Source organism: Girardinichthys multiradiatus, chromosome 1 (genome assembly GCF_021462225.1).
Source record: "Girardinichthys multiradiatus isolate DD_20200921_A chromosome 1, DD_fGirMul_XY1, whole genome shotgun sequence".
Taxonomy (NCBI): Eukaryota; Metazoa; Chordata; class Actinopteri; order Cyprinodontiformes; family Goodeidae; genus Girardinichthys; species Girardinichthys multiradiatus.
In genome coordinates this window covers 49,190,674-49,216,709 of record NC_061794.1, presented here as the reverse complement: position 1 = coordinate 49,216,709, position 26,036 = coordinate 49,190,674, and the positions used below count along the sequence as shown (strand labels likewise).

The 26,036-nt window shown below is 44.1% G+C and overlaps 1 protein-coding gene across 2 annotated transcripts; it reads left to right on the top strand.

Annotated features, from left to right (window-relative positions):
• The first annotated feature begins 632 nt into the window (after positions 1-632).
• LOC124868487 (suppressor of tumorigenicity 14 protein homolog) lies at positions 633-22,776 on the top strand. Of its 2 annotated transcripts, XM_047365850.1 has the most exons (19): positions 633-1,060; positions 3,299-3,455; positions 5,161-5,291; positions 5,401-5,471; positions 6,059-6,252; positions 10,600-10,635; positions 10,789-11,017; positions 11,663-11,799; positions 12,243-12,340; positions 13,115-13,215; positions 13,448-13,581; positions 13,662-13,766; positions 14,255-14,362; positions 14,516-14,632; positions 15,248-15,370; positions 15,450-15,621; positions 16,113-16,384; positions 18,472-18,608; positions 21,151-22,776. In XM_047365850.1, the coding sequence occupies exons 1-19, from the start codon at positions 1,019-1,021 to the stop codon at positions 21,310-21,312; spliced, it is 2,526 nt and encodes an 841-aa protein (XP_047221806.1). In that variant the 5' UTR covers positions 633-1,018; the 3' UTR covers positions 21,313-22,776. The 2 variants fall into 2 exon arrangements, with proteins under 2 accessions (XP_047221806.1, XP_047221815.1); XM_047365859.1 differs by lacking the exons at positions 633-1,060; positions 3,299-3,455 and adding an exon at positions 3,510-3,678.
• The last annotated feature ends 3,260 nt before the right edge of the window (positions 22,777-26,036 follow it).

Here is a 26,036-nt window from a genome sequence, read left to right as displayed (position 1 = left end):
TACTAAGTGATTCTTGCTCAGTATTGATCTGTGTATAGAAAAAACTGTAAATTAATTTAAAAAAGACAGAAAACATCAGTTTTTCACAAGCTTTTTAGATGTTTCCAAAGCTTTTGACAGATGTTGCTACATTGTAGAGCAGATGGATCCCTGCATATCTAATTGCTCCTCACATGGAGAAGACATGGAAGTATCTAAACCATCATCTGTAAAGTGGTCATCTGTTCTCTTGAACTTGTATCTGGAAGATATTTCAGTCCAGCTAACTGATTGTTGTCGGCATGGTGGGTAACCTTCTGCTGATGGTTTGGTGCTTTTGTCCCCACACAATACTGGTTTGCAGCAGTTAACTGGTTATGGTGTCCAGAATGAAAGCTCCAGGATCAGAAGCTAAATCTAGAATCTTTATTAGGTGCTACTTCGGTCTGATGATGATCATGTGCAGCCACAAGGATCCAAGTTGTACATGTGTAAATAAAATGGACCAGTTACTCTGAAATAAAGCAGAAATATGTATTTTATTTTATTAAATCCTATTTAAAATCATTTTGACAGGTTTAAGTGATGATTTAATGTTTTACTGAATTGTTGAACGTTTGGACCTCCATTGAAGCGGGTCCGCTTCTTCTCTGAGTACGGACCTCTGAACAGAACCGTCAGACCAGTTCGTGACGAGCGAACAGGAAAAACAGCTGGCGTGACTGTCCGCGCAGAGGCTGATGGGAGCTCAGCTGTCAGGTGTGTCTCCGCCCGCAGACTCCTCCTCTCTGGTCACAGTTTCCTGTACAGTCAGGTTACCGAACCCAGCTCCCCGTCTGAGTTCCAGCCGAACCGACTCCCTCATTCAAAACTCTGTAAGTTCTGATAGTTGACTGTTTAGAAGGTCCCCCCAAGCCTCACCTGGACTCAGAGACACCTGCTGCCGCCATGAGAGCGGAACCGTGTGAGCGGTAGAACTGAGAATACACAGCAGAGTATTAACGAAAAACTGGGCTGTCCGAACCAAAACCGTGGGGTCATGGATGCGCTGGATTCTGGACAGAAGTTCAGTCCCACACAGGTGAGTACGGCACCTGTTACCTTCCATGACGTCACAGTTTCAGCGGGGATAGAAGCTGCTACCTCTTCTCCACTCTGAACTGGGTTTTTTGGTTGGATTTGATCAGAACCAGTATAGGCAGGCGATTTTACTCTGTTCCGTTGGAGATTCCAGTATGAAAATCCAGTAAAACCAGTTGATGATGTTCCGCTCAGGATCAGATCACTTTTAGATGTTCATATGTAATCAGCTCTGATGGTTCTCCGTGTTCTTCTGGTTCTTCTGTAAACACATTTGAATTGAAGTGGGAAGGATCTGCTGGGAAACAGGAAGTCCAACATCTGAAATTCTATTAGAACAGAATAAAACTGATCTGATCCTCAGCAGGTTCTGAACCCAACCCCAGACAATGAACACCACCATGTTGTTACTTACTGAACACAAACTGAGCAGAAGACAGAAGGTTCTGTGGTCAGATGTTCCTCCTCAGGTTTTATCTTTATCTCCTGTTGTTCTTTGAGAAGAAATGACCACTCTGCTCCATCTGCTCTCCATGTTCCTTCTTCATTAGTTCCTCATTGTTCTTGCTTTGCAATCATCTCGTCTGCCGTGTGAACTCTCTCTGATTAAACAGCAGCAGAAGGAATGATCCAAACCTGCAATGATCAGCAATGAGTTCTGATTCAGCTCTGTGCAGCAGCTAGATGGCGCCGTTTGGACTTGATGCAGACATTGTAGAACTAAACGGGTTCGAGCCGACAAACATTTTATTCGCAGTCAAGTTTGAGTCGCTGATGTCATTCAAGAAGTTATTATTTTGCTGTAACTGACTACGAATATACCTCATGGTCTAGTCAAAGTCTCTGTGACTGTCACAGCAACGTTGCCATGGTTATTTGGACACATGTTTGGTGTCTTCCGGTTATTTCTAGTACTTTGCATATTAATTTATGGGCAGGGACTGGGCGGTTCCAGCGTGCAGCTGAGCCCATTCCTCCTGGATGTAGGAAGGCTACGTGTCCGCAGCAAGTTTCAGAATTTCTCCCTACCGAAAACTTTTAGTATGAAAGCTGAACACTCTTTAGAAGTTGAGGCCCTTGGTCGGGTCCAATAATAGGTGCAGGCCTTGGAACGTGGCTGTCCACCTTCTCCACTTCGGTCCCACTGATGGAGAGAGGATGTAGCGGCGGGGCCTTGTTGCGAAAGTCAGTAATGAGTTGCCTTGTCTTTCCCACATTGAGGATGAGGAGGTTCTTCTTTATGTAGTCCAAAGTGCTGTTGACCACCTCCATGTACGCGGTCTCATCTCCTCCCTTGATGAGGCTCAAGATGTTCGTGTCATCTGCATATTTTATTATTAATGCATCATTGAAGACACAGTCGGGGGTAACCAGAGTGAAGAGCTGAGGCCTGAGACAGCAGCCCTGTGTTATACTGGTGCTGAACCATTCCTCCCATTCTGACAATCTGAGGTCTGGCCGTGAGGAAGTCCAGAACCCAGTTGCAGCTGGCAGTTTGGACTCTCAGGTCGACCAGCTTCCCAACCCAAAAGCAGAGCTGTAGTCATCCTGGGAAGACTGGCAGGTGTCTGGGATGTTTTCCTCTTGGGAATAATCTTTCTCTCTGTAGAATGATGGAGCTCAGATAGTTTGAAGATCATCTGATAACCCCTCCCAGGTTGAGGGGTCATGGCTGATGTCTTCCTGCCGAGGCATTGTGTTAACACTCTGGATGCTCACACTGAGGATGATCTCAGCAGCTCCTGGCTGTTACGTTCTCTCTAAAATCCCGTGGAGGTGGTCAGGATGTACTTATTTTTCTCTCACTTAGAAGCTGGTAACCAGGTAATTTACCTGTTAAACCACTGAACCTGACAGAGGGTGGACCTTCTTTTCCCTTTCTGCTCAGATACACAGGAGAAATGATGAAAAAGAAAAATGAAACTCTCCAATATTCTTTAGTTTGTTTCGAATCTGCTATCATTTTCCCCGAGTCCCTCCCGAGTTCTACCTGAGTTCTACCTGGGTTCTATTCAAGTTCTACTCAAGTTCTTTCCTAGTTCTAATCTGCTGTTTAAATGAAACACAGTCTGTTGTTTTTCTCTTCAAAAAGGAACAAACTACTCATAAAAGTTCTGTTTCTGACCCAGATAAACTGGGGGAACCAGAGGAGTCGGATCAGACCTCTGACTGTCAGGTGGAAAATAACAATAAGCTGAATTTGCAGGAATCGGATGAAATCTCTCCTCTTTCTCTGCAGGACTGGGAGGTCACAGAGCAGTTCCTGCAGGCCTCTGATCCTAGGCATCTGGAGAAGAAACCGGGCCAGAGGAGGAGGCTGTGGGTCGGACTGGGGCTGCTGTTTACAGCCGCCGCGCTGACTCTGCTGACCGGACTGCTGGTGTGGCACTTCCACTGTGAGCTGCTGTTTAAATCTGTTTCTGTCTCTGCAAGAAGAGTCTGAGTCAGCAGGTGGTTTTGGTTGGATGACAGCGAGGATTTTGTTCTATGGTGAACATTTTTCTCTTAGGCTCGTTGGACCGGTTCTGCTGCTATGTGACGTGGAAATACACCTCACAGCTCTGCTTGTTACCGGCTTTCAGGGCAGGACCACGCCCACAGGCCGAGTCCAGTCCCCAGGTATCAGTCCTTGTCCAAACATTCACAGAATTGTCCCATTGTCCTCTCCAAGACCCTCCTCCTCCTCTAGTTCTTCATCATTGGTGAGATGGTTAGCTTCATCCATGGTATTCATGAAACGGTTACTGCCTTCACTAAATAAATGGCAGAACACAGTCTGTCTTCGGGTTTTCAGTTGAGTTACAGAACCCTCAACTCTGATTGGTCCTCAGGTGTTCAGTGAGGGAGGAGCCAAGAAATAACAGTTTTTTAATCACTGGTAAAATTCACTCCCAACAATGTCTGTTCAAATTATACCTGAGGCATTTTTATTCACACGCTTCAAAATAGCAAGAGAACATCTGTGTGTTGGTCTTCATTCATCAGGAATGTCTCCAAGAAATCTGGTGCTGCCTGGCCCAAACGTATCTACATCTACAGTCAGAACAATAATTAAATGGTTTAAACCAACTGGAACTGGGACAAACCAGACCGGACCAGAATCCAGGTTTATTGTCAACCAAACTGCAGTGAGGAGGATGGTGAAACATCTCCATAGATCACTGTTAGAGACCTGCAGCAAAGAGTAGCATCTAGACGTCACCATGTTTCCATTACAACCGTTAGCCTCCATCTACATGCCATCAGGCATGCTGGGAAATGACCTTTTCTGGCCTACCATCACAAACATAAACATGTAGGTTGCCTTTGAGCTTCAATCTGGTCAGACTCATTTTGAACTTTTCAGCAATGAACCCTCCAGTTGCCCACAGTTAAGTACAGTGAAGGTCCTGTGATGCTGTGGGCCTGTTTCTACTCCAAAAGCCTGGGAGTCTTCAGTGGGTCTTTCAGGCAGATATTGATCCAAAACACGTGGTCCCATCAACACAGAGATGGCTCAACAGAGACAAAGTGGACCTTGTTCCATGGCGATCCCAGTCCAAAGACAATTCCTGTAGAAAACCGGTGGCCGGAGCATCCACAGAGAAATGTAAAGATCCGTCCTTCAGGATGCTCTAACCGTCTGGACTGCTGTAGGAGAAGACCGACAGCTGCCGTGTTGTTCCAGGGGTACCAGACTGGGGGAGATCATTGTGACTCCGGGCATTTTATTAAAAACAATAATTCATGTGGGATTTTTATCTTTCTGAATAAATGAGCTGAAATCAGAGGTTGGGTTCTTCTAAATGTTTCAGGGTCCACCAGTTCAGACGGGCCTTGGAACAGAACCCCCTGCTGGCAGATAGAAAAACTGCAGATTAATCCTTAGTCCGTGGCTGACAGCAGAGACAACACAGAACCTGAACTCTGTTTACAGCCTCATTTTATCATGTGAAGCTGGTTCTGCAGGGATGCAGTCCAGAATCTGAAGGGTTCTTTGCTCACTGACAGAACCTGACCTCTGTTTGGCTTAAGTCCAACAGGTTTATTCCCTGAACATGTGGCTTTTCTAACAGACTGCAGAAGTAGGGGTCTTCATGTTTTCTTCTGGTCTGTCGTCAGTGCGCAGTGACATCAGAGTGAAGAAGGTCTACGTCGGCTCCATGGGAATCGGCAACAAGCCCTTCGTTGCAGAGTATGAGGACCCCAGCAGCAGCCTGTTCAGGAGCCTGGCTGATCTGGTCAACAAGCAGGTGAGGGGCCAGCAGCCCCAGAGCATTATGGGAGCTCACTGCACCACTGTCACTTCCTCCGCAGGTGAAGGTGGAACATTCTGAAGGATGTGACCTTTTTCTCTTTCAGCTCAAACTGATCTACTCTGAAAACTCAGTCCTTGCCAGATACTTTAAAGGCTCCACAGTCCAGGCCTTCAGGTATGCTGCTGATGTTCTCCTCCTCACTGATCACAAACACGAGGATGAGCTCATGTGCTCCTCTCAGAGGTTTCAGTCCACTCATCCATGCAAAAATGTTATCTAATATTGGGTGGAAGGATTAGAACTCTAACCATGTTTCTCCGATCCAGACAGGTCCACATTAATACAGACCTTCCCCTGAATCATTCAAACCTAACAACACTGGCCCTAGTCTCAAGCATGGTGGTGGCAGCATCATGCTTGTCGATGTAATCATAAAGGAGGACTGCCTCCAAAATCTTCAACTTTACCTAAGACCAGCAGCTAGATGGTTGAAACTTGGACCCTGTTGGGTGGACACAGGTCCAAATGGGTTTTGAATGGATAAAGTAAGCCGACTATACAATGCTGGAATGCTCTCGGTCAGGCACCCCAATATACCTGGGATATGCTTAAGCCCCAGTCTTGACTGAATGGGAAGTTCTTGAACATGATGAGTGGATGAAAGCTTCAGACTGGAACAATACTCCTGGTGGTGGGAGATCTTTCCTCAAACGGTCTGTTTGCAGTTCTGTGTTAACTGTGTGTCTGTGGTACCGATGCAGTGAAGGAGACGTCGACCCTGACGGCGTCGTGGCGTATTACGAGTCGGAGTTTGAGCTCCCCGCCCCCCAGGAGGCCTCACTGAATGAAGCCATTCAGTCTCTGGAGCCACTGACAGGAAGTCTGCAGGTCCAGCGGGGACGACTGATGCTGAATCCCACCATCGCTCTGACCGTCCGGAGCGTCTCGTCTGGAGGTTTGAGCCGTCACAGTTATCCAACAATGTTCTGTTCAAATTTGGACCAAACAGGCTAATTTCCAGCAGCTGGTTTGGGCTACATCAACCATGGCTTGGTCAGCAGTTGTCTTCTACAGAACTGTGATAAACAGAACCTTAGACCCAAACCATGTGTGTTGCTCATGAAGCTCAATCATCTAAACACAGAATTAAAGAAGTTTCTTCGATTTTATTTTTAAACAAAACATGAACTAATGTTCTGAAATTCCAGAACCTGATCTGCGCTCCAGGTTTCAAGTCTGTCAGAACAGAAGCAAACTGGATCAGACATGGTTCTGTCAGTCAGTGAGGGAAGTTACCAGCATCACCGCAGGAACTACAGGAGCTTCCTGAAACCATCAGTGGCCTTTATAGCCGCTTCTTTTTCTCTATTCTGCTGCCACCAAAAACTAACAGACAGTTTGGTTTCTGGTGTCATGAAGAACTGGACTGTTAGAACCCGCCTTGCTGGGCCTGAACATGAGAAGGCAAACTGAACACAGGAGATGTAAGGGTTTGATTATATCAGTGATCCAGCCTGAAAGGAGTGGTTCTCTAAGGACCACAGTGAGCCCCAAACCAGCTCCTTTCTCCACCAGACAGAGACCGGTTCTGCTGCTGAAAACCCAGTGGACATGAATCTGCAGCCTTAGCATTTCAGTCCAGCAGTTCACATCCTGGATCAGGATCCAGGAGAGATGGCGCCTGCAGTTTGGGTGTAAATACATTATGTTCATGTTGACTAACACTTTTATGTTCATTGTCTGGGTTCAGTACAGCTCCCAGAGTGTTATCTCTGCACAAATATGTGTCGTAATTAGTTTAAACTGACCTTTTATCGGCCATTGTGCGAAGTTACTGTTAACACTAACCGGAAATAGTTTGCATGGCATTTCACAATAAGAGCGCCATGCCGTTTCCGCTACAGGAAGTGCAACATTAACATTGACAGTGGCTTGACACATTTGAGATATCTGTCTATGTGTAGTTTAATGCTCTGTTTATGATGTAATGAGGAGGAGGGATATTGTAATCTTTAATTGACCAACTTTATTTGTTTTATGCTGTTTATACCAGTCTGTTGACAGTAATTGGTTAAGATAATTTATGGATATGTTATCATTATAACCTAAGTTGTGTTTATTATTTTATAGGAAACCACACATACACATACAAATATCCCCTCCTCATATATTTCGTGGAAATAAAGAGAAGAAGAAATTATTGGATCAGTCTCCAGCCCCTTTTCTGACCCATACTCTGAATGGCCTTAAGAAGTGCTCTGGCCGGCACCCTAGTATGAACTTGGTGATTAAACCTAGACTAGCACCTTACAGTCTCTCCATTACACCCCTTGAACTTTTCAACCTCTTGCCACATTTCAGGCTTCAAACATAAAGATATAAAATTCAAATTTTTTGTGAAGAATCAACAACAAGTGGGACACAATCATGAAGTGGAATGAAGTTTATTGGATGTGTCAAACTTTTTTAACAAATAAAAACTGAAAATTGGGGCGTGTAATATTATTCAGCCCCCTTGCATTAATACTTTGTAGCGACATCCTTTGCTGCAATTACAGCTGCAAGTCTCTTGGGGTTTGTTTCTATCAGTTTTCACATCGAGAGACTGAAATTCTTGCTCATTCTTCCTTGTAAAACAGCTGGAGCTCAGTGAGGTTGGATGGAGAGCGTTCGTGAACAGCAGTCTTCAGCTCTTTCCACAGATTCTCGATTGGATTCAGGTCTGGACTTTGACTAGGCCATTCCAACACCTGGATAAGTTTATTTGTGAACCATTCCATTATAGATTTGGCTTTATGTTTTGGATCATTGTCTTGTTGGAAGATAAATCTCCGTCCCAGTCTCAGGTCTCTTGCAGACTCCAACAGGTTTTCTTCCAGAATGGTTCTGTATTTGGACCCATCCATCTTCCCATCAATTTTGACCATCTTCTCTGTCCCTGCTGACGAAAAGCAGGCCCAAACCATGATGCTGCCACCACCATGTTTGACAGTGGGGATGGTGTGTTCAGGGTGATGAGCTGTGTTGCTTTCATGCCAAACATATCGTTTTGCATTGTGGCCAAACAGTTTGATTTTGGTTTCATCTGACCAGAGCACCTTCTTCCACATGTTTGGTGTGTCTCCCAGGTGGCTTGTGGCAAACTTTAAACGAGACTTTTTATGGATATCTTTGAGAAATGGCTTTCTTGTTGCCACTCTTCCATAAAGGCCAGATTTGTGCCGTGTACGACTGATTGTTGTCCTATGGACAGACTCTCCCACCTCAGCTGTAGATCTCTGCAGTTCATCCAGAGTGATCATGGACCTCTTGGCTGCATCTCTGATCAGTCTTCTCCTTGTTTGAGATGAAAGTTTAGAGGGACGGCCGGGTCTTGGTAGATTTGCAGTGGTCTGATACTCCTTCCATTTCAATATGATTGCTTGCACAGTGCTCCTTGGGATGTTTAAAGCTTGGACATCTTTTTGTATCCAAATCCGACTTTAAACTTCTCCACAACAGTATCTCAGACCTGCCTGGTGTGTTCCTTGGTCTTCATGATGCTCTCTGCGCTTTGAACAGAACCCTGAGACTATCACAGAGCAGGTGCATTTATACGGAGACTTGATTACACACAGGTGGATTCTATTTATCATCATCAGTCATTTGGGACAACATTGGATCATTCAGAGATCCTCACTGAACTTCTGGAGTCAGTTTGTTTTTCAGTGCTTTATTTGTTAAAAAAGTTTGATCCAATAAATTTCATTCCACTTCATGATTGTGTCCAACTTGTTGTTGATTCTTCACAAAAAATTAGAATTTTATATCTTTATGTTTGAAGCCTGAAATGTGGCAAGAGGTTGAAAAGTTCAATGGGGCCGAATACTTTCACAAGGCACTGTAGCTCCGAATCACAACACATGTCGTCTCAAGATTCTTCACAACAGTCAGGTTCATTCATTCCTATTAATCGTAACCATTGAACAGTTCAGTCAGATTCAGTTATTTATTCAAATTGGATAAAAAGTTTTTCTATCTAAGGAAACCCAGCAGATTGCATCCAGTCAGTGACTTGCAGCATTCACTCCTCCTGGATGAGCATGTAGAGACAGTGGACAGTCACTGGTGTTGACTTTGCAGCAATCCCTCATACTGAGCATGCATGTAGCGACAGTGGAGAGGAAAAACTCCCTTTTAACAGGAAGAAACCTCCAGCAGAACCAGAACCAGGCTCAGTGTGAGCGGCCATCTGCCACGACCGACTGGAGGTTAGAGAGAACAGAGCAGAGACACAAAGAGAACAAAGAAGCACTGATCCAGGAGTACTTTCTATGGGAAAGAAAAGTAAATGTTAATGGATGTAGCTCCTTTAGTCGTTTCATCTAGAAAGAAAGAACAGATAAACTCTGATCCAGTTTTCAAGGTTAGAGTCTGAAAGAGAGCACATAGAGTTAGTTACAGTAGAAGCTCAGTCAGTAGCCATGTCTAGGAGAGAGAAAGGGTTAAACACTAAAAGACAGGGCTATGTGGATCATCTGTAGAAGGTGAGCATTAAGTTGTTGCCAGCAGAAGCTTGGACGATGCCCCTCTCCAGAAAGGTGTCACAGGTAGACACAGAGTCAGGCCAGGTGTAGCTTCTAGGAAGAGAAAAGAGAGAACAAAGTTAAAAGCTGAAATAACAGCAAATAATGCAAAATTGGAGAGTAGTATGAGAATGTAGCGAAGACGGTGAAAGTGGTCATTATGTCCTCCAGCAGCCTAAGCCTATAGCAGCATAACTACAGAGATAGTTCAGGATAAACTAAGCCACTCTAACTATAAGCTTTATCAAAAAGGAAAGTTTTAAGCCTAGCCTTAAAAGTAGACAGGGTGTCTGCCTCACGGACTAAAACTGGGAGCTGGTTCCACAGGAGAGGAGCCTGATAACTAAAGGATCTGCCTCCCATTCTACTTCTAGAGACTCTAGGAACCACCAGTTGCAGTGAGTTTACAGTTGATGAAAAGGCAACTAGAGGGTTGTGCTCCTCCAAGTCTGAGATCATAGTTCCCACCTTCAGGTTGGGAGGAAGTTACTGGAGAAATTTGATCATCTGTAGATGTCAGATGCTCAGAGTTCTGAGTGAAGTCCCATTAATTCAGAGAAAATGGGACATCTTCTCACACTTCACCTCCAGAATGTTTCCAAGAACAGCTTAGAGAGCCCTTCTTTCCTGCTGAACATGTTCTGCTCATAATGAGCTGATGGACCTGAGCAGCAGTTTGTTGGTTCTGAAGGTCAAATTTTTTTTCTGTTATAACATATTTTCCTGTGTGTTGGCAGCTCTGGATCCACGGCTGACCAGGATGAACATATCTGGTGAGAAATCCTTCATACTTTAACAAAACATTGGCTCCGGTTCTCCTGAAACGTTGATGTTTCAAGTCAGGAGGAGGAAATGGGTCAGATCCAGTTTGATCTGCACTGACCGACGGAGCAGAAACATTCATCTAAACATGATTCAATTTTCAGAGAGGAATTCCATAGAAGTACACGTTAGGAAATCCGGCCACATCGATTCTCCCGGGTTCCCGGACACTTCTTATCCACCCAGCATGTCCCAGAAGTGGAGGCTTCGGGCCGACCGGGGACACAGGATCCGGCTGGATTTCCACACTTTGATCCTGGAAGACGACTGTCAGAATGACTTCATCAAGATCTACGACTCTCTGGCGCCCATCGAGCCCCGACTTCTCACAGAGTGAGTCCCAGATTTGGTTTTTCCTTTCATCACCTCAGCAGCGACTGACAGGTGTGTGACATCACAGGGCGAGGTCCGAGATGAAGTAGGAGGAGAAAACAGAAAACTTCTGGTTCTGGCTCAGATGTTGGTTCTGAATTTGGTCCTGATGTGGGAAGGTTAAACCCAATTTATTGAAGTAACATCAAGTCCTCAGCTTCAACAGCCTCCAGAGGTTGGTGAAGATGGGTAGAAGTTCCTCCAGAACCTGAACAGAATCCAAATCAGCTGCAAGCAGCATGTTCTGGAAAGTGGTCTCCATTTTGACCCCTCCAGCAGAAGCCACAGGATGGGTTACCAGAGCCGAGGTCTCGCATGTTTCAGGAGAAAAACATCTTCTCCACTGAATCTGCCTGGTGTTCATCACATCAGCGCTGATCTGGGATGGAACCAGCTCCACCTTCTCCTTCCGTACAGCCCCTGCTTCATCATTCAGTCAAAACTTTGTTGTTGTTTTTCTAACGTGGAGCTCTGAAATGTTCTCTCCTCATTATAAATCCTCCATCAGGTCTGCAGACCAACCTGGCTCGGTCCAATAAGGTGGGTTTCCAGATGATCTGGGTGTTCCTGAAGTCTGATCTCACCTGTCTCCGTCTCTCCCTACAGACAGTGTGGTTACCCTCATGGCTCCTTATCCTTTGTGTCCTCTGGGAACGTCATGCTGGTGATGCTGGTCACCAACAAGGAGAAGAACTTCCCTGGATTCAGAGCTTTCTACTCCCAGATTCCTGCAGATGATGGAGGTAAGACGTTCTTCAGTTTTCAGCAGCTCGTCTCAACGTGTTGCTCTGAAGCTTTGACCTTCTGCTTCATATTCACAGTTCACCACAGAACCACGTTCTCGGCTCCATCATGGACCAGTTCTGTTCCTTTCTGATATTTTGTGTAGAAACGATGTCATGAATAAATAAGTGTATGAATTCTTTCACTCATGTTTCAACGTTTTTCTCACAGAACAGAAAACTGAATTTTGGACTGAAGAGGTCCAGTTAGGCTCAGTTTGTAACTATGGTTACTTTTACCCGTCCATTTTACCATCGGGTCATCGCAGACTTGACTGTGTCTTTGTCTGTTAAACCATGTTTGGATCTCATCATGTTAAATCTCCATGGGTTCTACTGGGATTTGGTGTCTGTAGCTGCAGTTTCTGGTCCAATCTGATCTTTGGTCTGTTTCTGTTGCTCAGAATGTGGAGGGAAGCTGATTGAAGAACGAGGAACCTTCTCCTCGCCGTTATTCCCTGCCAACTATCCCCCTAAAAGCTTCTGTACCTGGGACATCCAGGTAAGTCCAAATGACTCCAGTGTTCCAGTGGGAAAAGCAGGAAAAGTTCTCCAGTTAGTGGATTTCTGTTTGACACATTTATGGTTTGGGTTCAGGATTGGGATGGAACCGTTTAGACCCAGCTGACGAAAGATGGTTTAAAGTATTTATTCCACAGGATTGGACCTGTTTCAGCAGCAGGATCTTCTGTAGGACATCTTCAACACTCCTGATGATCCAGTGATCTGACAGGGTTGGATATTTGATCTGAAAAGAATAGAGTTCAGAATATCACTGAATTATGTACAGAAAATGCTGGAATAAACCATAGTAACCTCACTCACCTGTATGAGACTACGTCAGTTCGAACATTTCTCAACTATCTTAAATGACCGGGTTTGAAGGACGGTTTTCTGTCCTCTATGGTTTCATTCTGACTGTTTTATATCAAAAGTGCTGCACAACTTTGGGGATAATAAAAATGATTATCGACTGATTCAATTAAAGGAAATTTCATAAGTTAAAGCTGCAGGACTCCAGGTTCTGGAATTATTCCCATTGTTCCTTCTAAATAAACACAAACAGACCCTGCAGACGTTCCAGGTCAGAACATTTTTTATTGGACTAAAAACCCAAACAGCCGTGTATTTCCCTCAGGTTCTGCTCTTGTTGACTAATGGATCTATTTATGATCATTTCCTGTCATTTTCCAGGATAACATTCCCATCATTTCACCCGCAGCTCCTTCAGGAATACTGGGATCATATTTTAGAACAGACTCGTTTTATTTTCCAGGTTCCCAAGGAAAGGGCTGTGAAGGTTCTGTTCAAGAAGTTTGCTGTGGGGAAGGACACACCAGGTTGTCTGGATGACTACGTGGAGATCAACAATCAGAAGTAAGAGAACTTTAGCTGTTGGAAGATTAAAGGGTGGAGAAGCTGGAGATGAGGAGACTGGACAGCTGAAAATGTTCATTCTGAATAATTTCTTTATCAGTTAAATTAAAGGTCAGATTCAAACCAACATCTCGGAACATCTCAAACCTTCTTCATTTCACATAACTCTTATTAGTTTGGTTCAGTGTGGACCAACCAAAGAACCTGACTGGATCTCCTGTCTGTGTTGAAGGTTGTGTGGCAATGAGTTAAAAACCACAATGTTTACCAGCCAGAGCAACAAGATGACCATCCAGTTCAAATCTGACCCGTCACACGTCTCCCAGGGGTTCGCAGCTGAGTACGAAGCCTTCATCCCGACCAATCGTAAGGCAGATGTTTTCAGACATTTCAGTTCTTCAGAGAGGTTGAGCCGTTTGTGTTCAGTGTCTGATGTTCTCGACCAGCTTGTCCCGGGAAGTTCAGGTGCAGCAACAACATGTGCATCAACACCACCCAACACTGTGACGGCTTTAATAACTGCGGAGACAACAGTGACGAGTTCAGCTGCAGTGAGTCCAAATATGTGCACACATCGGTCGCTTGTGGCAGAGAGCCACTCACATGGAGCCTGGTTCTGGTTCTGCTGAAGGATTCTTCCTGTTACAGGGGAGTTCTCCTGCAGCCACATGCACACTCAGCAGGAGGGATTGCTGCAAGTGGCTTGATGAAACCAGCTGGGTTCCCTTAGATGGAAACTTTGAACTAATTGAAATAATAAAAACTTTCCTGAAATGTTTCAGAACTGGAATCAATCTGGAATCAATCTGGAATCAATCTGGAATAGAGTAAATCTGTATGACTGGATTGACTTTATATTTAGTGTCTTCAGTCAACATTTGTTGTGAATTGGTGCTTTATAAATAAACTGAAGTGAATCTGCACTCATTCTCACATCCCTTCATCCTTCTTCACACGTCTGCCACCATGGTCTTCACACATTCATTTCATGTTGGAGAAGCTGCAGACGGAGCTGATCCTTGTTGGTTTTCTGTCTCAGAGTGCAAGGCGATGCAGATGGAATGTAAAAACGGTCTATGTAAAAAGAAGTTCTGGAGATGTGACGGCGTCGACGACTGTGGTGATAACTCTGATGAAGAAGGCTGTGGTGAGTTCTCTGAAACATCCTGCAGAACCACATTCTTCAAAAGGAAATTAAAGATGTTTGTGTAGCTCTGATGAAACAGAAAGATGTCACTGCAGCTCAGTGTTGATTATCCGATTGTTGCTCTGAGCTCATGATGTTTCTTCTTCTCTTCAGTGAAATGCACTGATGGAGAGTTTTCCTGCAGAAACGGTCGTTGTATCTCAAAGAAGTTGCTGTGTAACAACAAAGACGACTGCGGTGACGGTTCTGACGAGTCCAGGTGTGAAAAATGTAAGAAACCAGACGTCTAGAGGACATTGATTTTCCAGTTAGTCTGTTCAGACTGCAGGATGGACCACATTCAGAGATGTTCTGCAGTTCTGAACGTAATTGGATCCTGGAGCTGAAGCAGCAGCTCAAACCTGATGTGGCTCCAGTCAAACAGCAGAAGATGTGAACTCATGTCCTCCTGAGCATTATCTGATTGTGTTCAGCAGCAGAAGGTCATCAGCTGCATTAAATGAGCTCAGACCTGCTGTTCTAACCTCAGCAGGGTGAAGCTCATCAGAAGTAGGTTCTGCTCCAGCTGAACACATTTAGTTTGCCTCCAGTTCTGTTGGGCAGTTGAAAATGCTGCGGTTCTGCTGCTAGCTGTAGATCCAGAACCAGCTTCCACATTACAGGCAGTTTAAATAAACCGATTTAAACTGATTTACCTCTGCTTACACAACATACTTGTAATATTTGACTTTACTGTCCTACACTTACCACAATGTAGCATTAGATCCCACCTGTGGTTGTGGTGCTCATGTTCAGGCTGACTGATGGACCTTAAATGAGTTGTTTGTGCAGAAACCGGTGGGTTCTGAGTGTGTCATGACTGACATCGTCTCTGTCGCCCTGTAGCTCTGTGGCTGCAGTGCTCCAACTTCACCTTCCGCTGCAGGAGCGGCCGCTGCATCAGCAAACTGAACCCTGAGTGTGATGGGGAGTTGGACTGTGAGGACGGTTCTGATGAGGCCGACTGTCGTGGGTTCAGCATACACACACACACTCACACGCGCCCACACACACACGCACACACACGCTAACCTCTGTGTATTTACAGAGTGTGGCATTCCGCCGTTTCGCAGCTCCCGGATCATCGGCGGCCAGGTGTCGCGGGAGGGGGAGTGGCCTTGGCAGGTGAGCCTCCACATCACAGGGAAGGGACACACGTGTGGAGCGTCGGTGCTGAACAACCGCTGGCTGCTCACTGCCGCCCACTGCTTCCCGGACAAGTAAGAACCCAGCATGATGGAAACAGCTGCTAACTGGGACTGATCCGATTCAGGAAAACAGAACGTGTTTCTCTGTTTAGGTTTTTGCGGCCAGGGTTTGATTGGTTAGTAAATCAGCTCTCTGATTGGTTAAAAAAAGACTGTTTTCTGACCTCTGACTCACCACGAAGCAGTTAACTCTGGGCTGTCCAGGTCCAGTCCTGGAGAGCTACTATCCTGGATCCCTGCTCCAACACCTGAACCAAGTAAATGTGTCGTTACCGGGTCTCTGCGGAGCTGAAGGACTGGATTCTGATGAGCATGGCATGGGTCCGAGTTGCGGGATAGTAGCTCTGCAGGACTGGACCTGGACACCCCTTTAAATGCTCTGAAACATAGGTTCTCTGTGGTCATGCACTGGACATACAGTAGGTGGTGCTGCACCATCCTGACCTTTAACAGCCTTTATCCATATGTGCTGTTGGATGTTTAACGACATGAATCTGCTGCAGGTTCGCTCAGGCCAGCCAATGGGAGGCCTTCCTGGGGCTGCATGTGCAGGATCAGACCAACGAGTGGACGGTGACCCGGAAGGTCAAGCAGATCATTGTCCATGAGAAGTTTGACCACATAAGCTTTGATAACGACATTGCCCTGATAGAGCTGGACTCCAACCTCACCCTGAACCAGTACATATGGCCCATCTGCCTGCCGTCTCCCACCTACGACTTTCCAGCAGGCCAAGAGGCGTGGATCACCGGCTGGGGCGCCACGGTGGAGGGAGGTGAGGCGATGCCGACCAGAACCTCTGACTGAGGCAGAGATGATGGTCCCAGTTCCAAACAGAACCTGAAATATTTATCATAAAGAAGAAAGTGTGTTTGACAAATATGTGTATTTCTGAACCACAGGGTGTAGCTTTATCTGCTGGTTGAAGCATTTATGGAGCTCAGATCATTGTTTTCATACATTTATCAGAGCATAGATGTTTCAGTTTTCAATCTGCCAAGCACTGGTGTTTGGTACCTGTTAACCAGCAGGGGGCGTTATGCTCCATCTGTCTCCACCTATTCTGGTTTTAGTTCTGCTTGTGAAGCTCTTGAAGCTTTCTGAGGAGTCTGGAAGTTAAGTGAAACAACAAATCATTGAATTGTTTTCAGCTCAAGAGATTCTGATGCAGCAACAGCTTTGTTCTGGAACGTTCTCTAAACAGCAGATGAAAGCAGCATCATGGCCTGAAACTCTGTGTGGGAATGATTCACCTCTCCTCATCCATTAGATCCATCTGGAGTTCCTACTCTGAGCGCGCTGGAGCGAGAGCTTTCCAGTTCTCAACCAGGCCTGGTGCTAGAGCCAGTTCCTAACTGGTGCTGAAGAAGTACTGGTTATCTTTTCTACCACCAGAGATCCAAGTTGGATCCGCATCATTACAGACATCTCATCCAGTTCTTGGTTGTTTTATTCTTGGTTTTTATGAAGGACCAAAGTTCTTGGAGACAAACAGAACCTCTAACATCACCACGTTGGTGTATTAAGACTGGAACAAGCAGCAGTGCTGCTCAACGCTTCAGAGTCCTGATCAGCTGATCTCTGATCAGCACCAGCAGCTGGAGAACTCGACTTAAACATCTTCAGATTCCGATTTATTTAAACCACCGGGAGACAGTCAGCTTCTGCTGTTCTGGTGCTGATCCAATATTCTATTCCACTTAAAGCGCTTTTACTGTTTTTAGGTTTGAAAAACCCCCACCCCCAGTGGGCCCACCACCTGCAGGGGGAACCGTGAGGGACCGGTGCAAAGAGGATTGGGTGGCGGACGAAGGTGGAGACCTCAGCGGCCCGACCCGTGGAATGTCACCTCGCTGGGGGGGAAGGAGCCTGAGCTTGTGCGGGAGGTCGAGAAATATCGACTAGAAATAGTCGGGCTCGCCTCCACGCACAGCGTGGGCTCTGGAACCCATCTCCTTGAGAGGGGTTGGACTCTCTTTTACTCTGGAGTGGCCCACGGGGAGAGGCGGCGGGCTGGTGTGGGTTTGCTTGTTGCCCCCCAGCTCAGCCGTCTCGTGTTGGGGTTTACCCCGGTGGATGAGAGGGTCGTATCCCTGCACCTTCGGGTTGGGGAGAGGTCTCTGACTATCATTTCAGCCAACGAGCCGAGTGGTAGTGCAGAGTACCCGGCCTTCTTGGTGTCCCACAGCTAACCTCCGTAGCTGTGGATGAAAGACGGCCCGTTACCGTTACCATGGTGACGGGGTCTCTGCTGTCTTCCTTCCAGACTGGGAGACGTGGAGAACTTCTCTGGGACCGTTTGCTTCACAGGTTTATCTTTCCATATGATCAATGATCTTATTTTTTCCTTGGTTCCAGTTGAAGAGTTTATGTCTGTTTGCCAGCAAAGAGACATCAACGCGCTTTGTTCCCTCCTATCCTGATGAACACCGGTGTGGAAGAGGGCGGATGTAGCAACAGCTGTGCTTTTATTTGGGTAGTGGCGTCACAGGAAGTCTGCAGTTATCCCGTTTCCTGGCTGTGCCAGAAGAAGGTTAATGCACTTTATTTTGAAAGTTCCAGAAGCGTTCGTACCGGAGTTTAATGTTGAAATCCATGGCTGTGGGTCCCAACAGAGTCCAAAAGCAGAACCAGTATTAATGTGATTTATTGTAAATATATCCATGAGCAGGAGAGGATCATGATTAAAGAAACAAACTTTCATACAAAAAACTGCTAAAAATGGCTGCTTCAAAGACAGGTTTGCTGCAGGAACTTCTTCTGAAACCTGCTGAAGCAAACATCAGAACGAAGTAAAGACATTATAACTTTAGAAAGAAATATTCCAACGATAAACTGGATCCATTTCTGTGTGTTCTTCAGGTGCCAGTGCTAAGATTCTGCAGAAAGCACAGGTCCGGATAATCAACAATACGGTGTGCAAGGATCTGCTGGAGAACCGGATCAACGACAGGATGCTGTGTGCCGGGATCCTGACCGGAGGCGTGGACGCCTGTCAGGTAAGAACTGATCCATGGAAAGTAGCTGGAGGAGAACCGGACAGTGAGTCTCAGGTCTTCACATCAGTCACTAATGAAAGACTCTGGACCTTCTTCGGCATCAGTCAGCTCCTTCAGCCTGAAGGTATCTACAGAGCCCTGCTACAGTTAGTCACGTTCCAACCACAAACATTAGAGGTTTTCTGGGATTGTTTCTCAACAGTCCAACTCAAAGCAGAGCAGAGATGTTAGCAGCTTCCTGTTAACATCTCTGCTTGTCCTGGACTTAGCTCAATCCATCTTCTCATCACCTCTGATCAGCTCCCCAAAGCATGATGCTGCCACCACCATGGATTACCCTGGGGATGGTTTGTTTAGGATGACATGTGTTGTAGAAAAATTAGTTTTTACCAAGACGGAGACCGATGATTGTCCCTCAGAATCAGCTTTATTTTAATCTTGCAAGAGAGAAGGGTTTTCTACAGCATTGGAGAAGTTCTCAGTAGTGCTGCCAAATCATTCTGACCAGACAAAGCAAAGGTTCTCCTAGAAGCTACAACAGTTTTCAAGGTGACTCTCATGAGACCCAGAGAGAGGGTCTCACACTTGGACATAATCTTAAAAGTGTGGCGTACATATTATCTCACACAGCTGCAAGCAGAAGGCTGAGAAACCATTACTCTAAGACTAAATAAGAGAAGAATGGATCAACACTGAGGGGTTCTAATACTTTTGTCAGTTCCTGTAGAGAATCAAAGATCAAATCAAGCAAGACACTAAAATTTCTATAACACGTGCATTGTTAGTTTTCATTGTAGCAGAAATGTTCAGTTCTGCTCAGAGCTGCTTCCACATGTCAGCTGTGTCTCCCTGAGAACTGCAAACAGGACTTCTTCTAGGACAACATGGTTTAATTATCTTTGGACAGATTCTCCCAACGAGCTGTAGATCTCTGCAGCTCCTCCAGAGTTTCCATGAGTCTCTCGACTGCTTCTTTGATTAATCCTCTCCTTCTCCAGCCTGTCAGTTTAGGTGGACGTCCATGTCTTGGTAGGTCTGCAGGTGGTCCATCCTCTCACCATGTTCAGATGATGGGTTGAACCGAGCTCTGGGAGATATTCATGGTTTGGGATGTTGTTGTAGAACCTAATCCTGCTTTAAACTGAACCTGAACGTTCTCCTTGTCTGCTGTGGTCCTTGGACTTCATGATAGTGGTTGTTCTCTGATGTTCTCAAAAGAACCTCTGATGCCAGAAACAGAACAACTGGATACTGGTTACTGATCAGGGAACTTCTGAAGGCAGTGAGCTGCACTACATTTTATTTAGGGGTGTCAGAGTAGGACGTTTGAGGGCATTTCTTATCACTGTTATGCTGACGATATTCAGCTGTATATTTCCTTTAAGCCTGAACATGTTTTTAAGTTATAGTTGCTGATTGTATGTTTTCAATCTATCAAAAGTTGGATGGCTGATAACTTTCTCCAACTTAATGATGAAAAAACTGAAGTCCTTGTTTGTGCCCCTGATAGATTTATACCCAGGATAATGGAAGATCTTGGTCCTCTTGGCAAATTCACTAAATCTTCCATCAGGATCCTTGGTGTAACCTTTGACTCTGCTTTCTCCTTAGATACCCACATCAAATCTCTGGTTCACTCTTGTTTTTATCCTTTACGTAACCTTGCTAAGTTAAGTCCCATTGTGTCACGTTCTGAACTTGAGATTACTATCCATGCATTCATTTCCTCACGTTTGGATTATTGTAATACTTTATTTACCTGTCTTAGCAAAAACTACCTGGAACGTCTCCAGGTTGTTGAGAATGCTGCTGCTAGACTTCTGACAAAATCTTCTAAGTATTCCCACTCCACACCGTTACTCATCCAGCTGCACTGGCTCCCCATTAAATTCAGAGCTCAGTTTAAGATTCTGGTTCTGACTTATAGAGATCTTCATGGTCAAGCCCCAACTTATATCAGTGAACTCTTATATCCGTACAATCCCCCCAGGTCTCTGAGGTCATGTGATAAAGTCCTACTGGCTGTACATCACACAAGGCTGAAAACTAAGGGTGATAAAGCTTTTGCAACAGTAGCTCCCCGTCTCTGGAACTCTATCTCCTTCTGTATAAGGACTGTGGATTCGGTGGCGTCTTTTAAAAAACAGCTAAAAACTCATCTTTTTAGGCTTGCGTTTGGTTAGTTTATTTTTGATTTGATCTTATCTTCTATTTTACATTTATAAATATATTATTCCAATTGTACTTTGTATTAGTGTTGTGAAGCACTTTGTGATCTGTGTCTTGAGAGGTGCTATATAAATAAAATTTTACTTACTTGCTTACTTAAGTTTGTGGTTGACACATATGTAGAAAAGTTAAAGGGATATGAATACATTTGTGAGTAACTTTAAGTGTTTCTGACTCATCAGAACCAGGATCAGTGGATTTTCTCTAAACGTCTGAGCAGTCCTCATGTTGAGCATCCGTTTCCAAGCTGATCCGTCAGACTAAACCTGAACCTGCAGACCTAATAAAGTTTGACCTTACTCTGACCCCTCAGGGCGACTCCGGCGGGCCTCTGGCCATCACCAACCCCAGGGGGCGGATCTTTGTGGCGGGCGTGGTGAGCTGGGGCGAAGGCTGTGCCCTCAGGGACAAACCTGGCATCTACACCCGAATAACGGAGTTCCGGAGCTGGATAAAGGAGCACACTGGAGTTTAACTAGACCAAGATCTAGACCAAGTTGTCCTCCTTCTCCATCCATCCATCACCATGAATCCACGTGTTCTGCATGTTTAAATGTTTACGGATCAGCGGTTTAAGGAACCAGACATCAGAAACTGAGGGTTGTTGTTACAGATCTGAGTTGCCAAAATCTAATTACTGTCTTTTGTTTCTAAAGTTGAAATTAAAAAATGTATCTTGTTTGTTATCCAGATTCTCAGCTGCTTTGTTTTTGCACAGATCTGTCAGGAAATGAATCCAAACGCTGTTGGGAGGGAGTGTGATCATGATCAGGGCTGTTCCTAAATACTGAAACTCTGGGCTTTCTGCTGACGTTTACCTGGACTGTAGATTAAATGTTAACAACTTTCTGCTTTTAGCTCAAACCATGAACTCAGCCACTGAAGAAATTCCTCACATCCAGAGGTTCACCTTTAATGGAAACTGGAAAGATTTAATTATGAGACTCATTGGAAACTTTCTGCTAAAAACTAAATATTTTTAACCAGCGAAGCAGAAAATTAAAAACTAATATCCCGAGCTGGAAAATTAAAATATCAGTAAAAGGTTTCTAGTTTAAAGCAAACATTTAATTAGATAACCTTTAGGAATAATTTCACTGATTAGCAGAATAAGAAGGAAACCAGCAAACTGTTAAAGCATCTGATTTGCTGAAACCTAGAACCACACTTGAATGAAGTCTAGAACTCTTGGGCTGTTTCTTGACAAGCTGTTGGGTCGCATCAAACTTTGAGGAGTTCCTCAGAGTTGTGTGTTTGGCCCCTCAGAGCTTTAAAAACCTTTTATGGTCTATTAACACCTTTCTCCCTTTTTTACAGTTTTAGAAAAAGATCTGTTTTATTGTTAATCAGATTATATATTAAGTAGAGATTTTTAATTTGAACATATCAGATACAATGGATATTTAGTATGCAAATTAGGCATAACCACTAGATGATGGCAAAGTGCTTCCCAAATTCCTGGGAAGTACAGAATGTGCATAATCAAGATTTAGTGGTATACATACCCCGCCGTGGCTGGGTCGAGCTGAATATTTGACAGTTGTCCATAAGTGGCTGAACTCTGATTTGAACTCTGAACAGAAGAACCGAAGGAGGTCCAACAGAACCATGAGAGGTTCTTGTTTGCTCTCAGGAATTAATATAGCTTGCAGTAAACCCTTTCAGGTCTTCCCACTTGTATACTTTAGGATGGGTTTAATATTGTGTTTGTTTACAGTTGTGCTTTTGCTGCATTTTGTTGGTTGTTTGTGCTCTTTGTTTTTTTAATATTTTTCTAATTTTTGTGTCTCCTCTGCCTTTGACTAGCATTCAGTGATGTCATAATTATGAAGATAGATATATTATTCTACCCAGAGACGTTTACTGTCTTCCATCTAAATAAACTTTAAATTCTTACCTAATCCTTTGCTCTAAAAAAATAAAGTGAGACTGGAAACCATTGGCCTCCTTGATGTTTCCCTGAAGCTTGGTTGAAACATGAAGGTGGGACCTCGGGAGAGCTGAGCAGAAACCTCAGTGACGACATCCCACCTTTTAATGGTCATGAAAACATGTCATGAGGGAGTGAACAAACCTCGCACTGTTTATCTGCTGCAGTTCCTCCACTTCTGCCTTTCTCTGCACACAAAAAGCACAAGCTATTGATCCCCTCAACACTAAACCCTCCCAGACACACTAAAATATGCAAAGTCTCTATTTGTGCAGATTCTGGAAACTTTTAACAATGCATGACTCCCACTGAGACCTCTTCTTGGTGCCAGTTCTGTAGCTTATTTAAAAACATCGTAGACTTCCAGAAACATGAATTCAGTTTCTCCTGTTAGCTGGGGCTTATCCTCCACAGTGCTTACAGCCCAGTCACTTTGCCAATAAGTGCATTAGTGAGAAAAACAGCATGAGCCCACAACCACTGCACTTCAAGCATGTGTAGAAATTATCCCAGCAGCTTAAAACAAGCATGTAGAGCTGATACCATCCCATAATTAGTCCAAATAATTAAAGTATAATTGTTAGTATTAATCAGATCCTCCTTTGATTAGTCTTAAATCTGCAAACAAATCCTAATTTATAAACTTTTATGTACAAATTTATAAATTTTGAAACTGGCTTTTATTTTGAAAGTGTTGCTGGGATCTTGCATTCTGATGGTTAAACTGGTGCAGAGAGAAGTTGGCTTCTTCCTCAGGTTAATAAAGTTTACATCTTTACTGAAGTGTGAAGGGATGATTCAGTTGGTATTTTAGGTTAAGCAAATCAATGCAACAGAACAGAAACTTTATAACAATAACTATTGTTTTTGGAAATGTTCATATTTACATTAAATATAGTTCAAATTTTCAGTTCACAATCCAGCTTTCATTTCTTTATCCCCCAGATCATATAAACACACAATGAGACACACATGAACATAAACACATATCACCTTATGCAGCACAGGTGACCTGGTGACCTGTCTGCTGCTGCACGTTTTCTCCAGCAGTATTATCACATCTTCAGTCACTGCAGACGGCACCTTCTCTGAAATCGGTGATTAGGGCAGATAGTTCCACATCAGAGCATGCAGAAGCTTCATCAGAGATCAGATTTTATGACATTAAACTTTATTGTTCAGATCAAAAGTCTCAGCTTCTCACTGGGACCTGCGCCCCCCTAAAGGTCACACCCTAGAATCACCCCTGGTTGGGATTTTTGTCCATATGATGAATACCATCACAGCACAATTTAAAATGAACATATTCAATTGAACAAATGTTTACAGTGTGTGTTTTATTGTCATATCTTTTCATTATAAACATTGTAGTGTATAAAGTGTGTAGATAATAAATTGGACCGCGGGCTGTGGAGAGACCATGTGGATTTACACAGAACCACCCCGGGCCCTCCAGCCCCCCCAGCACCCATCAGTTTCAGTGGAAAATACCCAGCAGGTTACTGAGGAGACAGGTCTCCGTCCCTGACACCAGTATGGAGTTAAATTAGTCTCAATATTATTCAATCAAACAAAAAAATAATCTCAATCAAAAAATATTAAGTTGTGATCAAAACTTTCAAAGTTGTAACGATTATTTTTCTTTAAATGGAATATTTTATTTTGGGGAGAAATAAAATTGTTTGATAAAACTGTTTTTGATTAAAATGACTCATTTTTTCTCACGAAGAGAAAAAAGTTATTTGCAAAACATAAACTTTTATTTTTATTTTGTGCCAAAAATCTTTGGTTATGACTCTCTCTTTTGGTTTTGACGCTCTCTGTTTTTGGTTGAACTCAACGAATTTTGAGTTCTGGGAACATGAACATCCTGGGCGGGGCCTAAAGACGAACGCTGTAAGACGTTTCCCTATTGGTTAGCGCTGACTTAAGCAGCAGACTCTGATCCCTCCACCTCTGAACTTCTGGTCCAACTGCAGGGTTTGCAGCGTCGCTTCAGTGAGGAGACATCAACTGTACAGAAGAAAACTGAGCCGACAGTCAGAAATACGTGGTGACGTCAGCCGACACCAGCTCTCTCTTAAAGATTAGCTTCATACAAGATGCATTAATGGAGCAGAAAGGACCAGATCCTGGTGACGGTTGAGAAAATAAGAGGAAAACAGAAAAGTAACCTACAGAACATTTATATTAATTACATTTTTACAACTTTCACATTCATGTTTTATGTAAAAGAATAAATATTTAATATTTTACTGTACAGTTTTGGAGAAATATCTTGTCAAAATACCTCAAAATGCTCAACCATTATATGCATTTGTCCCACTTTCAGGAATTTATTTCTCCAAAACCAAGAGAGGTGACAACACAATCTCTTCAGATTATATTAGAGGGTCATCTATATTATAACCAGAATTAGTATTTCATAATTTCACTGTAGGTTTCTGGAGAAATACACAACTACCCCAACAAAGTACCACAAACGCTTCTTTTTGGTGAGGTCGATGAGATCCTGGGAAGTGGTCTGGACAGGTTAAAGTTCAAGAGCATCCAGATCTCCTCTGACCTCTCCTGGACTAGAAACGCCCCTCACCTGTTGAAGAAGGTACAACAACAGCTCTTCTTCATCTCCTCAGCTGCTTACAGATATCTACAGAGCCACGGTGGAAAGCACTCTGTGTCTCAGCATGACAGTGTGGTGAGGGAACTGCACAGGACAGGAAGTATCACGGGTTGTGAGGACAACACACAGGATTATGGGATGCCATCTGCCTGACATGGACTGTTTTATACTACATTTGGGGTAGTTGTGTATTTCTCCAAACCTTTACAGTAAAATTATGAAATATTAATTCTGGTTATAATATAGATGACCCTCTAATATAATCTGAAGAGATTGTGTTTTCACCTCTCTTGGTTTTGGAGAAATAAATTCCTGAAAGTGAAAACTGTACAGTAAAATATAAAATATTTATTCTTTTACATAAAACATGAATGTTAAAGTTGTAAAAATGTAATTAATATAAATGTTCTGTAGGTTACTTTTCTGTTTTCCTCTTATTTTCTCAACCGTCACCAGGATCTGGTCCTTTCTGCTCCATTAATGCATCTTGTATGAAGCTAATCTTTAAGAGAGAGCTGGTGTCGGCTGACGTCACCACGTATTTCTGACTGTCGGCTCAGTTTTCTTCTGTACAGTTGATGTCTCCTCACTGAAGCGACGCTGCAAACCCTGCAGTTGGACCAGAAGTTCAGAGGTGGAGGGGATC

Bases quoted from the DNA above. Each gene is read 5' to 3' on its own strand.
- LOC124868487 (XM_047365850.1), top strand. From the start codon at position 1,019: ATGGATGCGCTGGATTCTGGACAGAAGTTCAGTCCCACACAG. The intron at 14,633-15,247 runs GTAAGAAACCAG...GTCGCCCTGTAG, and splicing joins CGAGTCCAGGTGTGAAAAAT to CTCTGTGGCTGCAGTGCTCC. The intron at 15,371-15,449 runs GTGGGTTCAGCA...GTGTATTTACAG, and splicing joins TTCTGATGAGGCCGACTGTC to AGTGTGGCATTCCGCCGTTT.